We start from the raw sequence: 15,861 nt of genomic DNA, 5'->3' as shown, positions 1-15,861 counted from the left end.
GACAGTCATCCTCAGCAGTAACCCTGGCACCAGTTTTCCTTCTGCTTTGCCTCAGTATTCCCACAAAAGTAAAAAAAACAAAAACAAAAAACAACCCAACTAAGAAAATCCCAGTATTCACTACTTCTTAGTTCTCAAAAGGAGGTATTTGTGGCTCTAGGAGAAATCAGGTGTGAGGAAACAAGCAACTTTTGGTCTTAACTTTATCTTGGAGGTTTTGGAGCCTCAAGAAAAAGAAACTGGCACAAAAGCAGGTTGTTAGACCAAGTCAATGTCATATTTAATGAGTGTTGGGAAGAAAACATTTGGATGGGGGCATGCACTCATGTATGTACATGAAACCAGCAACAGGGTATAAAGCAAATTCTTACCCAAGGTCAGAATTTTTTATTAAGCACATTTCCACTGGCTGGACAAATGACCTTATAAATCCTTATGTCAAACCATATAATGTAAAGAATCTTCATGGAGAGATTTTTTTTTGCCCCTTAGGATCTCTTTGCCCCCCAAAAAAACTTCACATTAATTTTCCTTTTATAGTTGCATCACACCATGATTCTCCATATTCTCTAATATATATACAGCATTCAAAATTTAAACTTTTGCCATTTTTACTCAAATATTTCAATTACTCATGTGTAAACTTCAAATTATTTCACCTTAATAAAGTTTATTAAAAATATATATATATACTCTCCAATTCAGAATAATATGATAGAACCTCCCATAGTGTAACAAAATCTCTATATAAAATATTAATTCAGTCTCCTTTTAACAAGTCTAATGAATGGAAATATTTATTCTATATAAATTTTATATATTTTTCACTTTTTAATCTTACTTAAAAAAAAAAAGAGCTGTGCCCCCGAACCAGAACATACCTGCAAGGGAAATGGCATGCATATCTAGTTTTAGCACAGACAGCATGGAAGAGTGCAGCCTGGACAATGTAAGAACAAGATTCAGTTTCAGTACATCAGCAGCCAAAGGCCACTCTTCAATTTCCACAATAGTATCTATAATTGGGGATCTAACTCTTTAAACACCTCAACACTGACCCCAGAAGGAATCAATGAAAAATGTCTACTTCCTTCATAGAAATATTGGATGATGTATGTCAGTATCATGCCAAACTCTGTGCACATGAATATCCACAGAGAGGATGACAGAAGACCACAGAATTTTTCCTTACTTGATTCTCACCACTGATGTACACTGTAGCAGTATAAAACATATACTTTTCTGGGATAATGAGAAATAAAGCAGGAATAGTCCTGCATAAACTGTATGTAACTTGAATAGCATTTAAAAAAATAAAAATTAAGTGCCTTTGAGGCCACTGCTTCCCAGCCACAATAATGAAATGCTGCCATACACAGTCATGTGTTTACGGGATCACACTTAAATACTTAAAATATATCTACAGTATGTCTTAGTTTTCTTTGTATTTGAGACAATTTTTTGAATCTTGAATGTGAAAATATAAAAAGTCACAAATGCTTTATCAGAAATAAAAACACACCTAGGGTAACCAGCAAATTAAAGCAAAGAAAATGTTTCATAGTCACACACTAATACTGAGGTCTGTAAAAGAGGTCAGATGAGAAATAGATATACATAAAAGATATATTAGTTCCAATCCTACCCATTACTGTTTCTATCACCAATACTTAAACAAAATTCTGTTATACAATCAAAATAGGCCGACAATGATAACTACTATGTGTAAAAATAGTGCACTAATTTTCTTCTGCAAAGCAAATTTGCATCCTAAGAGCTGGCAAATACTTTTTTTGTTTGTTTTAAATACAGGAAAGGGTGGATATCTTGAAAAAAATTAAATTAAGGCATTCAAAATGGGTAAAATTGCCTATTACAAAGCATTAAGAAACTGATATAATTAACTTCAAACTTCTTGTTACAATAACTGCTTAAACATGAACATGCAGCTTCCAGCAGGTACACACAATGAGTGATATAAACTCCACCATTATGGCTTTATACAAGTGCATAGTTACAACTGCAGTAAGTAATGCTATCTGATTAATGTTTATAAAAAAATAAAGTGGGAAGTTAAAAAACCCTCTTGCAGTATTACAGTACTATGTGTGTGTGTGTGTGTGTGTGTGTATGTGTGTGTGTGTGTTCACACACACACTACAATGGTCACTTCTTAAAGACGCAGTCTCTATCACTGTAGTGGAATCCATTCCCAGATTCTTCTGGCAAATGTGCTGGTGAAATCTCTCTGTTGAAGCTGAAAAGATGATTTCTGTAACTCTTCTAAATCCTTTATGCAATGTAGTGTGAGTGATGATGCTAGGAGAGCTTTATGGAACAAGTCTGGAAGAGTTGCACATGATATTCTTATTCTATTAACCAATCACTGTTGGTTCAACTTGTTGCTCCAAAGGAGCCCAGAAAACCTATTCAAGATTTAGAATTTATATTGCAGGAATAGAGGGAATATATATGTGTATTAGTCTCTCAGGAAAATATAACTTTTTAATAAATTTTGGGCCATCATATTTCAGTCTTGTTTCAACTAGAAGAATATGATCACCTTGAATAATGACTGCATTCACAGAAGGCAGTTAGCTGGAAAGAAAAGGAAAATAAAGTCAGTTGATACAGTGAAATAATTTAAGAGATTGTGATCAGTTCTTTGAAAAGGCATTCCATTTACATCAAACTCTACAGTCTTCCAGCTACTATACTTTTAACATCTAAATCATGCATATAGCATATTTACTCTTACTTTTCTTATTTCAAGGTACATGCAATTATATTCTTCCTTGTATTTTTTCATATTGCCCACAAACATGACACACAAGTTTTAATATGGTTAACTGGCTATTAAGGTGAGATGGTATGTCAATGAATAACTCAAGTGAACCTGTCTGATTTGAGGTTTAACTGTTAGCTTCCTCGTGTGGGTGAAAGAAGAGTGGACCGAAGGAGCAGGCTCTACTTGGCTGTTTCACCCTATGCCACATTTAAAAAATCTATGAAGTGGGAACAAACACACTGTTGTAGTAAATATATGTAAAAAATACTCTGTAAATCCTGGTTATAAACAGATCCAAATAATTTGTGATTTAAGTATGTACTTTGCAACATGTTACTTAGGTTAAGATAGACATTATTTCTTTTACATTCATTCTATATAAAAGGTTTAACTCATGAGGTTCAGTTTTCATTCAAATTTCTGTTAGCCTCTATTAACCAAATGACATTTTCTAAAAGCATAAGATGCTTTCACAGCATACCATTAGCATTCTTCAGCAAAAGTAACATTAAATTTTCAAAAAGTAAACATTTCACATCACACAAAAAAAGCAAAATCAGAAACAGCCAGTTCACAGCATTTATCAAAGTTTTTATGGTTTCAATTCTTGCAAGTTAGAAAAAGGGAAAGAGAGGGCAAGAAGAGAGGGATGGAGGGAGAAGGAATCCCATGCTATGTTCACAAACTAATACAGCTGTAAGAACTTGAAAACACTGTAAATTTTACTTGTCTGCATATGACTTATTTGGAATGAACAGAAAGTATCAGAATTAGCTCCATTTGTTATTTCTACATGTTTCATTCCTAAGATAAAAAATTATAATTCCAACTGTATTGAAAATATATAGCCAATAAGGAATCTGAACATAGCATTTTGCTTTCATACTTAACATAGAAATTTCAGTTAGAAACTTGTCTGAAGACTATTTTTCAAATATATACTATCCAAAACAACTCAATAAAATTTCAAACTGGTAAAAAAAGAATGAAAACCCAAAGTGCAAACCACATGCACTACTTGGAAAAACTAAAACAACTCATTTCTCATTTTTTGATTTACCCCATTTAACTTCTTCAGAAATCAAAAACATCGTCATCCTCATCACCACCATCAACATCATCAAATGACCAATCCCAGTCTTTAAATGCCAAATCAAGCAATCTGCAATAGGAGGTTTGCAAGTTTATACTCTAACACTCTTTAGAAACAACAACTTAATATCCTATGATCGAAAAATCACACGTTACGCTGTAAACATTTTAACTCTCCCTTCACTGATAACAACATGATTAAAATTGAGATGGAAGCACTCAGAGAAGTCTTTCTCTTTATATGCAAATACACATAATCATGTTGACCAGGTATACCTTCCAAACCATCACAGAACAGAGGACACAGATAATATTCAGGAGTAAGACACAATCTTCTTTCCACTGGGCCGACATAAAAATGTAGCCACCCTGATGCCCCATTTAAGAATTATGAAAGCTCAACATGTGTCAATGTTCCCTTCACAGAAGTGCCCGGATTGTCAGCTCACATTTTCCCAGAGTTGTACCATAAACCCTAGTATGAAAGACGATTAATTCTAAGAATGTAGCTTTCTCAATTCCTGCAGGACCCTACTTGTTCAATGGGTCACCAAAGGTTAAGCCTTCCATAAAACTACAGATAAGGGAAAAATCAAAGGTAGATAAGAAGCATTAGCAACTTATCTTGGCCAAATAAATTAAGACTTAGAACTGGGGTATCTTTCCTTTCCAATTCAATGCAATCACGTAATATTGCAATCATTTTTATTTTTAAAAACATAAGTTAACTGTGACACCCATGAATACATTTGTGCCAAGGAACTCACCTGGTCCCCAAAACTCATCTATGGTTACTATGCAATTGGTTCTTAAACTTTAGTGTATATGATTTACCCAATGCTATGTATAATGTACATTTCCAGGCTTCATCTCAAGAGATTCTGTTATAATTAAATTGGGGGTAAGGTGGGTGGGAAGTATTGCATTTTTAAGATGAATTTTGAGATGAATTCTGATACAGCTGGTTGACTTTGAGAATCACTGACAGGGTAGGTTGATGGATGATTATTACCCTAATTTAAAAGTAAACAAATCAACTAAAATTACTCTACTTCAATATGCACTAAATACAAAATATAAGTACACAAACTCAGATATAATTATTTATTCCCTTAAAACATAGCACAGCCAAGTACATACTCATTTGTTTAGCCTTACATGTATAGCTATGGTTTCAACTCTACTACTTGGGAGACTGAGATCAGTTCTTCCTATGTATCCAAGTCCCTGTTTTAGCATACTTTTATGAAAAATATGCATCTCATATCCTTCCAAAACCTCTGAAGAATGTGTGAAGTGTGTGCCCAGGTCACAATCTTCAGATTTTAAAAGTCTCATCACTAGGCTATCAGTGTAATGCATGATGAGTGAAAGCAAAAGTTGCTCACTCGTGTTTGACTGTTTGCGACCCATGGACTACACAGTCCATGGAATTCTCCAGGTCAGAATACTAGAGTGGGTAGCCTTTCCCTTCTCCAGGGTATATTCCCAACCCAGGGATCGAACCCAGGTCTCCAGCATTGCAGGCAGATTCTTTCCAGCTGAGCCACCAGGGAGGCCCAGGGAACGCATGATGAGACTTCCCTTAAAACCTCTGCCTCAATCGCTCCCAGTCAGTCATCTTATTCTTGTCATATCAACTTAAAAAAAATCTGTCTTTAACTTGATTTCTTCTCTCCATTTTTACTGTCAGTATTTTAGTTCGGGATCTCATTAAGTCAAAACATACTAATAATCTCTTGTTGAAAGCCTCCTATTAGAACAAAATCAAGACTCCTCTAGCATAGTGATGAACTCAGTCCTTTTCAATCTGGCCCAGAGCTTTCTCTCCAGTGTTACCTTCTTCCCCTTCCTATTCTGACCCTCTCCCCACCGTAACCCCATACAACGGTGCAAACACACATATAACCCTGACAACCAGTGCCTCTGCATATAATATTTTGCCTAAAACTTTCTTTTCTCTTACTTCTTTGCCTGGCAAATTACTAGTCCTCCATCTTTCTGAGACTTTTCTTGATGGTTTAATGGCAGAATTCTCCACGATTTCCTTTGTTCTCCCAAAACTCTTGTTCATACCTCCATAATAAACAACATGTTAACTGATCAATGGCTATACACTTCAGGCCTATGAAACTTATCGCCAAAGACTGCTGCAGAGGAGGTGCACTGAGTTTTGAGTTCTACTGGCAGCATATAAGTGGGTCCATTTCTTTACATCTTACCAAGTTTCTTAATCTTTATCATTTTGGCAGGTGAGAACAGTTTTACAATATAGTTTTAATTTCTTGGCTTAATAATCAGGTTGATAACTTCTTCATACTTATGGTAATACCTATATGTTCCTAATTTTTACATTGGGAAAAGTCAATCTCCTTTTGACTTATATAAGAACTCCATGCATAAACACACTAACCCATCTTTCTCATGTGTGTTGTAAAATGTGTGGCATTTTTAAAATCTACAAGTCATTAATTTTTGGTTAGTCAATCTTTTACTTTCTTTGCTTTTATTCTTAGGAAGTTCCTTTTGAATCCAACATCAGATACATATTCCCTTATTTTCTTCTATTTCATTTATGAATTTAATTTTGATACATCAAGTTGTATATAACTTTATTATCTTTTCCAACTAGTCTAATAATGTTCTAATATTTAAAACTGGAAAAGAATAAAGATGAAATAATGATAAAATATTAGCTTCCCCTACCCTTAAGCTTTAACTGTACTGGTAATGCTTTATTTTCTAAAACAAGTATTTGTTGTATTTCTGCTTTATATTTTTCTGCATGGCTTAAAAAAAAATCTTTATAGAAAATTGAAGAGAAAAGCCCTCAGCAGGGACCAACATTTTGTGTCTTGCACTGGAACAAATGAGGATCTCTCCAAACTGTCTTCATCAAAAGTGAGCATTTTAGTCACCCATTTCTTACTTTTCTAGCATAGTATTTTAATTCAAATTAAAGAAAAATAACTTTCTTCTAGAATAGCATTCTACACATTATGTTTTATAGACTGCCAATTAATTCAAGTCTCCTTGAATCACCATGAGGCAGAGAAGTGTGAAACAGCTGAACACACAGGATCTGGAACTAGCTTATCTGGATCTAAACTCATGGCCCTGGTGCTCGTGAGCTGTGTGACACTGGGCACACAACATTTTGGTGTCTTAGTCTCCTCATCTGTAAAACAGAACCACTAAATCCCAGGGTGGTTATGAGGATGAATAAGTTAGTACAGTTAAAGTTCTCAGAAGAGAGCCTGGCATAATATAATATGCTCTCAGAAATGTTATTATAAATAATAATAGTAGCTAACACACATTACTTCAAGCACTTCAGAACTACAGAAAAAGGGAAGCGCTGCAAAGAGATGTAAAAGGAGACTCAGAACAAGAACATGACAGAAGCCAAAGGAAAAAAATGCAATGATGCAGTTGTTAACAAAGGTAAACTTAAAAAAAAAAAAAAGACTAGATGAATATTTATGGGTGCTATGTTTTAGTGTGTTTAGGAATGTACATATGTGATGATGTCTAATGAAGCCAAACATTTGTTTTAAGAAAGATACCATGTGAATTAACTGGTTCAACTAAAGCTAGACTCCAGGAGTTGGTGATGGACAGGGAGGCCTGGCGTGCTGCAGTTCATGGGTCGCAAAGAGTCAGACATGGCTGAGCGACTGAAGTGAACTGAAAGCTAGACTGCTAATATTAAATGAGCACAAATGAAGAGCTACATATTAAATCACTGTTAATACAAACCAGATATTCTGTTCCTACATTTTCTTGGATAGTGCTTTAAAGCTCTACCCATTTGTCTATAAGAATACGTTATAAATTAGCAGGTATTAAAGATCATCTGGTCCAAGGCTTGACTCCCCTCTCGAGCCATGCTACTCGACATCACACTGCATACACAGGACAGACGGAAGAGCACTGTTCCCTCCCAGTTCTGCCAGCCAGTCATCTAAACCAGGCGCACACCTGTGGTGACAGGGCACTCGCCATGCTAGAGCAAGCCCATTCTTTCAATTTTGCATATCTGATTGCTTGATAGCTTTCCCTGCTAATTTAGAATGTGCCTCTCTGCTTGGTTCTTCCAAGGAAAAATCCTTTAAGTCTTTACTGTTATTTACGATCTCCCATCCTTTCAGATCACCTCCTCAGAAGACTTACAGTTCATCCACTTGCTACATGTGTAACACCATCAAATGGCCCACTACTCCCTCAGTGATTCCCTTCTGTATACCCTCCAATTTGTGTATGCCACTCCTAAAATGTAACACCCAAAATGGAATGCAAAATGCAGGGTTATTCACATAAGGACAGACACAGATACAATTTTATGAATTAATGAAGGAATGGAGGCAAAGGTGTTAAAAGCAATGGAAATAATGTTGCAGAGGCATAATAAAATGCAACATTATAAATTTGCCCATCTTTTCATTTAGAATTTCAAAGAGCATATTAGATTTTAAAATGTCAAAAAAAATCCCTATATATTTTACAGCCAGTTTTGGTATTAGTTTTATTTACATGCATAGTTGTGAAAATAGAAATCCCTATTACTTACTGTTGCTATGCAAAATGTATTTTTAAAAAATCAATGAAGAATGATTCGAAGGGCAGGGCCAGAACTAAAAAAAAGTAACAAAAATTAAAGTAAATGTGCTTTCAAATGAACTGTAATGATGAAGTGGGGGAGGCAAGAAAATTATCAGTCGGTGAACATGAAAATTTATGTAACTGAAACATGTTTCACTCAGTCTGAAAACTGCTTCATAAACTGTGTTATCATATGTAGTGAAATCATTAACTTCTAAAATAGCACAAAAGAATAAAATATACTAAAAAAACTTGAGTTCTTATAGTCCTGAATCTAACCAAATTATCTGCCTTCCTAGAGTCTGGAAAAAAAAAAAAGCACCTATTCTACTCCACAAGTATTTTGAAGATCAAATGATAGAATACATAGGAAGTTAAAAGAGAGAATAGGATATGGAAGCATGTTGGAAGCATAAAGCACTATATATTGTAAGATATTAAAACAGCTTGGTATTTATGCATTAATGGTTCTACAATATTAATAATAGAAATTTAATTTTTAGATGTTTTACACTAGGTACATGGAATGATCTTCAGTGTCTCTGAATTCTCTGAGTTTATTCAGGTCAATTACTATCATATAATCACTAATTCTACAATATTTAGCTTTACCATACCATATCTCTTTTCTCACATATAAACAGCTGTGAAAAGAACAGAAGCGAAAACCAAAGGAGAAAAGGAAAGATATACCCATTTGAATGCAGAGTTCCAAAGAACAGCAAGGAGAGATAAGAAAGCCTTCCTCAGGGATCAAAACAAAGAAATACAGGAAAACAACAGAATAGGAAAGACTAGAGATCTCTTCAAGAAAATTAGAGATACCAAGGGAACATTTCATGCAAAGATGGGCTCAATAAAGGACAGAAATGGTAGGGACCTAATAGAAGCAAAAGATATTAAGAAGAGGTGGCAAGAATACACAGAAGAACTATGCAAAAAAGTTCTTCAAGACCCAGATAATCATGATGGTGTGATCACTCAACTAGAGCCAGACATCCTGGAATGTGAAGTCAAGTGGGCCTTAGGAAGTATCACTACAAACAAAGCTAGTGGAGGTGATGGAATTCCAGCTGAGCTATTTCAAATCCTAAAAGATGATGCTGTGAAAGTGCTGCACTCAATATGCCAGCAAATTTGGAAAACTCAGCAGTGGCCTCAGGACTAGAAAAGGTCAGTTTTCATTCCAATCTCAAAGAAAGGCAATGCCAAAGAATGCTCAAACTACCGCACAATTGCACTCATCTCACACACTAGCAAAGTAATGCTCAAAATTCTCCAAGCCGTGCTTCAACAGTACGTGAGCCGTGAACTTCTAGATGTTCAAGCTGGATTTAGAAAAAGCAGAGGAACCAGAGATCAAATTGCCAACATCCGCTGCATCATCAAAAAAGCTAGAGAGTTCCAGAAAAACATCTATTTCTGCTTTATTGACTGTGCCAAAGCCTTTGACTGTGTGGATCACAGTAAATTGTGGAAAATTCTGAAAGAGATGGGAATACCAGACCACCTGACCTGCCTCTTGAGAAACCTGTATGCAGGTCAGGAAGCAAAAGTTAGAACGGACATGGAACAACAGACTGGTTCCAAATAGGAAAAGGAGTACGTCAAGGCTGTATATTGTCACCCTGCTTATTTAACTTATATGCAGAGTACATCATGAGAAATACTGGGCTGGAGGAAGCACAAGCTGGAATCAAGACTGCCGGGAGAAATATCAATAACTTCAGATATGTAGATGACACTACCCTTATGGCAGAAAGTGAAGAACAATTAAAGAGCCTCTTGATGAAAGTGAAAGAGAGTGAAAAGTTGGCTTAAAGCTCAACATTCAGAAAAGGAAGATCATGGCATCCGGTCCCATTACTTCATGGCAAATAGATGGGGAAACAGTGTCAGACTTTATTTGTGAGGGCTCCAAAATCACTGCAGATGGTGATTGCAGCCATAAAATTAAAAGACGCTTACTCCTTGTAAGGAAAGTTATGACCAACCTAGACAGCACAGGAAAAAGCAGAGACATTACTTTGGCAACAAAGGTCCATCTAGTCAAGGCTATGGTTTTTCTAGTGGTCAGGTATGGATGTGAGAGTTGGACTATAAGAAAAGCTGAGCGCAGAAGAATTGATGCTTTTGAACTGTGGTGCTGGAGAAGACTCTTGAGAGTCCCTTGGACTGCCAGGAGATCCAAACAGTCCCTCCTAAAGGAAATCAGTCCTGGGTTTTCACTGGAAGGACTGATGTTGAAGGTGAAACTCCAATATTTTGGCCATCTGATGCAAAGAGCTGACTCATTTGAAAAGACTCTGATGCTGGGAGGGATTGGGGGCAGGAGGAGAAGGGGACGACAGAGGATGAAATGGTTAGATGGCATCACTGACTCAATGGACATTAGTTTGGGTAAACTCTGGGAGTTTGTGATGGACAGAGAGGGCTGGTGTGCTGTGGTTCATGGGGTCGCAAAGAGATGGACATGACTGAGTGACTGAACTGACTGACTGATACCTCACACAAAAATTCAACCTTTTCACTGAAATGAAACACCAATCTACCTTTTCCATTCTAAATTATTTCCTTCAAGAAATAATTCAAGAAAAGTTCAAGATTTTAGCTTCAAGAAAAGTTTCATGTATGACGTTTGGCTAGAATGAAAATATTTCTGATATTACAGCCAATGCACATCACTATTCAAATATAGAAGGTTCTGTGTTTAAAAGGAAACTGGAATCAGATACATGATTTAAGTGTGTACTTTATCCTTCAGCTAACCAAATCGTCATGTTCATTTCAATGAAGAGCAGTATTTATTTATAAATACTGTATTAGCTAGCAATCAAGAAATGATTTTGTGTCAAAAATTACTATAATGTAGTGAAATTACTATAATGTAGCTAATGAAAATGGCTCCATCAAAATGCTTTTGTGCAATAATCATCTCTAACCTTACTCCATATTCCCAACTTCACCCCAACTACAAGAAATGCCCACTATATTCATTAGTTCCTATTTGCATTTTAAAAGCTGATCTATATTACTTATTTTATCTGAATACTTGAATTAAGAGTTAAGATTTCAGTCCTACCCCCTAAGTCATCTAATATAAAGGAGGTTAAAGAGGTTTGCAATAATAAAAACAGAATGTGTATACACGACACTTAAAGGTCTAGGTGTGCATCTTGTCTGGTAAAGCAACAGATTAAGTCAGTGTGTTTATAAAATCATAAAATATTATGACTATATACATACACATGACAAAATTGAGCCTTTTATGTATTTTTGGTTGAATGTAATATATGTTTGTGATTTAGTAAGTAAATTTATTATATCCAGCTGAACCAATGAATGAAATAGTTTTGAAACAGTTTGAATAGCAATGAAATAGTTTCAAACTTTTGGTATTCCACACATCGTGAAAATACCAAGCAAAGAAAAACTGTAATTAGTAAAGTTTGTAATTTGAGCACAAATAGTAAAATATTTTTTTAACGCTTTAATTTTTGCCACATTTTAATTTATTACCTTGGTTTGTTTGGAGCAAGTTGTCGACTTGGCCGTCGAATAGACTGGTTTTGTTGTATTTTCATTGACGTTCTAGGAGATGACCGTGCAAAAGGGTCTGGAGCTGGAGGCTTTTTAGGTATTTTTTTCACTAACCGACTAACCCACTTTTGCTGCTCTTCTGTAGAATTTGCCAATAACAATAGATTCTTTGCCGATGAAATATCATAATACACTATAAAGAAATATATGAGAAAATTTAATGTTTCAAATGATCTGAACATAAGTAATATTAATTGAGCAAGTGATTTATTATTTACCTTTGCAAGGCGCTATAATTTCCTCCTTTTTGTCCATGTGATCTTTATGACATTTAATATGACAGCGACGGCACTCTAAAGCAGGAGGGGGTTTAAACATGTGCCACAATGGCTTCATACATGCCTCACAGTTGGTTGGGAAATGATACAGAGTAGGAATAAATTCATGTCCCTTGTGGCAAATATAATTTGATTTTTCTCCCACTGGCTCCACTGGAAATTCTTGTTCCTTCTTACTTTCTCCTTCGTTGGCATACAGAATCTACAAACACCATAAAGAAAAATGAGTATCTTCAAACGTTAGCTATTTTAATGTAGTAATAATCCTTATAGTATAAATAAAATTAGTCTAAACTATTCAATGAGACAAAAATGCATTAGTTGTTCAAGTGGTGGTAGGTTGTAATTAAGAGCTCAGATGAGTAAAGTCACTAGCCAGTCACTGTGGTTCACATCTCGAAAGAATCAATCCTGTTCAAGTGACGCCTCCTTATTTTCTCCATGTTATCTTCCTATGTTTCAGCACATTTTTCACAATAGGCTAGCCAAAGATAAATCTTCACTTGACTAGTGTTAGAAAGCTTTTCTTGGGAGGGAATTTTCAAAACAATCACCTGAAGAGATGAACTGTGGCTCTATAATTCTCAAAAACAGACCACTCAGTGATAACTGCAAATACAGTTTTAATTGAAAAGATTTGTATTTGGAGAATTGAGGAAAAAAGGAAAAGAGGAAAGGATGTATAAGATATTCCAAACAAACTTGCTAAGTACCCAGAAAATAAGCTGCCAGCTTCCCTACAGTACACCAAGCACTACAGCTTTTACCAGAAGGGATTCATGGTTGGTGTGACTATTTAAAAATGGAAGAAATAAAGGGAAGAATTTGGCTTCACCTTAAATTGGAAGTAAAAGGGTTCTTGGGTGCATAATTTAACTTCACAAGCAACTTTTTTAACTTTCTAGAGCACTGAGCATAAAACCAAAATAGAACATTCATGCTCAAAAAATGCTGTAACCCACAGGGATCCCAAAGCCGGTACTCTGTGACGACTGAGAGGGGTGGGATGGGGAGCGAGGTTCAAGAGGGAGGGGACGTATGTATACCTATGGCTGATTAATGTTGATTATGGCAGAAATCATCACAATACTATAAATAATTATCCTCCAATTAAAAATAAAAATTTAAAACAAAGTCATAACCTTGAACAAAAGGATAAAGGCTAGAAACAGGATATAAATACACTACAGACTACAGACTTCAACAAGTAAGATGGAGAGAAGAATTTAAGATGTATCCAACAGGATAAGCATGAAAGTCACAAATGAACAAACCACCTTTAAATGGGACAAAAAGTGAAGAAAGATAATCTGAAAAAGCCCCAAGAATAAAGAAATTCGTTATGTCATGTCATGCTGAAAATGTATAAAGGTGAAAAGAACAAAACAAAATAAATCACAAAATAAAACCATTTACCTGGAATATCCTTGGAATTTCTTTAGCATCTGCTCTATATACATCTGTCTGTGTAACTGGTCGGACATGAAATAACTTGCTATAAAAGATTTTTAATAAAAGAGTAAAGTATTACCAAAGGATCAGATTATATCAGTTTTCTTATACTCATGTCAGAAATTAAAACTGACTACTCTGACTCTGGGAAATGGCAAAGGACAGGGAAGCCTGGTATGCTGAAGCTCATGGGGTTGCAGAGTTGGACACGACTGAGCAACTGAACAACTCTGACTCTTATTAGAATGTTAGAGCTCTATAAATTCAATCACTCCTTGAGATTTTGAGAAATTTTCAGTAAGTCAGAAATTTTCTAATTAGTTTCAGAAAACAACATATTGAAAACTCATGAAATAGAGACATTTTAGCCAACTTTATATGCCAAACTTTCATCTGTATGAAACAAATATAAGAAAATCTAACAACAATATAGTAGCATTTACTATATGAGTATATACATGTACTATATGACTAATAAATTACACTAACTTGACAAAAGGTCACACTACTTTCTTAAACTTTAAAAGATAAAGTTACAAAATATTCTCATGGTTGGATGGCATCACCGACTCAACGGACATGAGCGTAAGCCAACTCCGGGAGATGGTAAAGGACAGGGAAGCCTAGCGCGCTGCAGTCCATGGGGGTCGCAAAAAGTCAGACACGACTTAGTGACTGAACAACAATAACAAATATTCTAATAAAAATACTTACTCTATATCTAAAACCATGTAAGGATTAGATTGTTCTTTATCTTGTTCACTGTCATAGAAAAGGATCTTCTTACTGCTTACAATCACATACTGTTAAAAAGGAGGAAAGTAATTAAACAATGATTAAGTTAATATATATCTTACTTTTCTTTGAAAATAAATTCTACATTAGCAATAAAAATCATATAAAATATATGTTAAATACCTAAAAAGCTATCAATGTATCCTTTAAAAAAGTCTTCCTTAAAATAAGAACAGATCTGTTAGTATACATTTTAAGTAAGCAAAATGCAGGGGCGGGGGCGGGGGACAAATTCAACTAATTTTTGGGCTGATTTAGCTCTAAGATCCAAAAGCGTAAGCAACTTTATTGCTATGGTTTGAATGGTTATATTCTCCCAAAGTCATATGTTAATGAATTTACATCATTACCTAATGTAATGATATTAGGAAGTGGGGTCTTGGGAAGGTGATTAGGCCATGACACTAGAGACCTCATGAAGGGGATTAGTGCCCTTATAAAGGGGATTCCAGAGAAATTCCCACCGCTTACACCATGAGGATAGAGCAAGAAGTCTGCAACCTGGAAAAAGACCTTTACCAGAACCCAATCATGCTGGCTGATTCCTTATCTTGGACTTCCAGCCTCCAGAACCATGAGAAATAAATCTCTGTTGTTCATAAGCTACTCTGTCTGTGGTATTTTGTTACAGCAGCCATAAAGCTAAGACACTTCTCGAATATGAACATAATATCAATAATCATAGTAACAGAGGAAAAGAAATATCTGGGACTTTCTGTCATATCTAGAGTTGTCTTCCTGGAAACAGCAAAGGCACCAAAGTCAATACAGCCTTCTATTTTCCTAACACCAAAATCTGTTTTATTATTAACAACATGTTAACGATGAAAAGTTTCTTTTTTTAAAACAAAGATATATAAAATTAATTATTCCAAATCACAAAGTACAAACAAGTTTTACGTGTCTAAAAGTTCTGGTTATCTATATCTTACAATGACAAAAGTGAAATGGCTACAGCTAAACCAAAAGTAAAACAGAAGACCCTGATTCAAAAGTATTCAAGGTATTGATTCAAAATCAAGTTTTGATTCAAAAGTATCAATTACCTTTTTAACCCATCCAAATTTCTTAGTGTTGTTTCGCACAGGCAATGAAAGCCATCCTTCTAGTCTTGATTCTATAAGCACAACATATGAATATAAGTACAACAAATCTCTTAAGAAAATGAGGAACTTAAAAAATTTTAATATAAGTCACAAGCAAATATGCCCTTCAGAATTTATACATATAATCATCTAACATATAACATATAAT

The 15,861-nt window shown here is 35.1% G+C and overlaps 1 protein-coding gene across 4 annotated transcripts in view; it reads right to left on the bottom strand.

Annotated features, from left to right (window-relative positions):
- Positions 1–255: 255 nt before the first annotated feature.
- ROCK2 (Rho associated coiled-coil containing protein kinase 2) overlaps positions 256–15,861 on the bottom strand; it is a 131,152-nt gene continuing 115,546 nt past the window's right edge. For all 4 annotated transcript variants that reach the window (XM_061433304.1, XM_061433305.1, XM_061433306.1 and 1 more), the window contains 7 exons: positions 15,654–15,724; positions 14,527–14,615; positions 13,777–13,855; positions 12,301–12,562; positions 12,002–12,215; positions 3,849–3,950; positions 256–2,598 (listed from right to left, as the gene is read on the bottom strand). In XM_061433304.1, coding sequence (XP_061289288.1) covers positions 3,863–3,950; positions 12,002–12,215; positions 12,301–12,562; positions 13,777–13,855; positions 14,527–14,615; positions 15,654–15,724 — 803 coding nt within the window. In that variant the 3' untranslated portion in view covers positions 256–2,598; positions 3,849–3,862. The remainder of the gene's footprint in view (positions 2,599–3,848; positions 3,951–12,001; positions 12,216–12,300; positions 12,563–13,776; positions 13,856–14,526; positions 14,616–15,653; positions 15,725–15,861) is intronic.

The sequence above is a fragment of the Bos javanicus genome, chromosome 11 (genome assembly GCF_032452875.1).
Source record: "Bos javanicus breed banteng chromosome 11, ARS-OSU_banteng_1.0, whole genome shotgun sequence".
Classification (NCBI taxonomy): domain Eukaryota; kingdom Metazoa; phylum Chordata; class Mammalia; order Artiodactyla; family Bovidae; genus Bos; species Bos javanicus.
The sequence above is the reverse complement of the archived record's forward strand: the minus strand, read 5'-3'. Positions and strand labels throughout refer to the sequence as shown.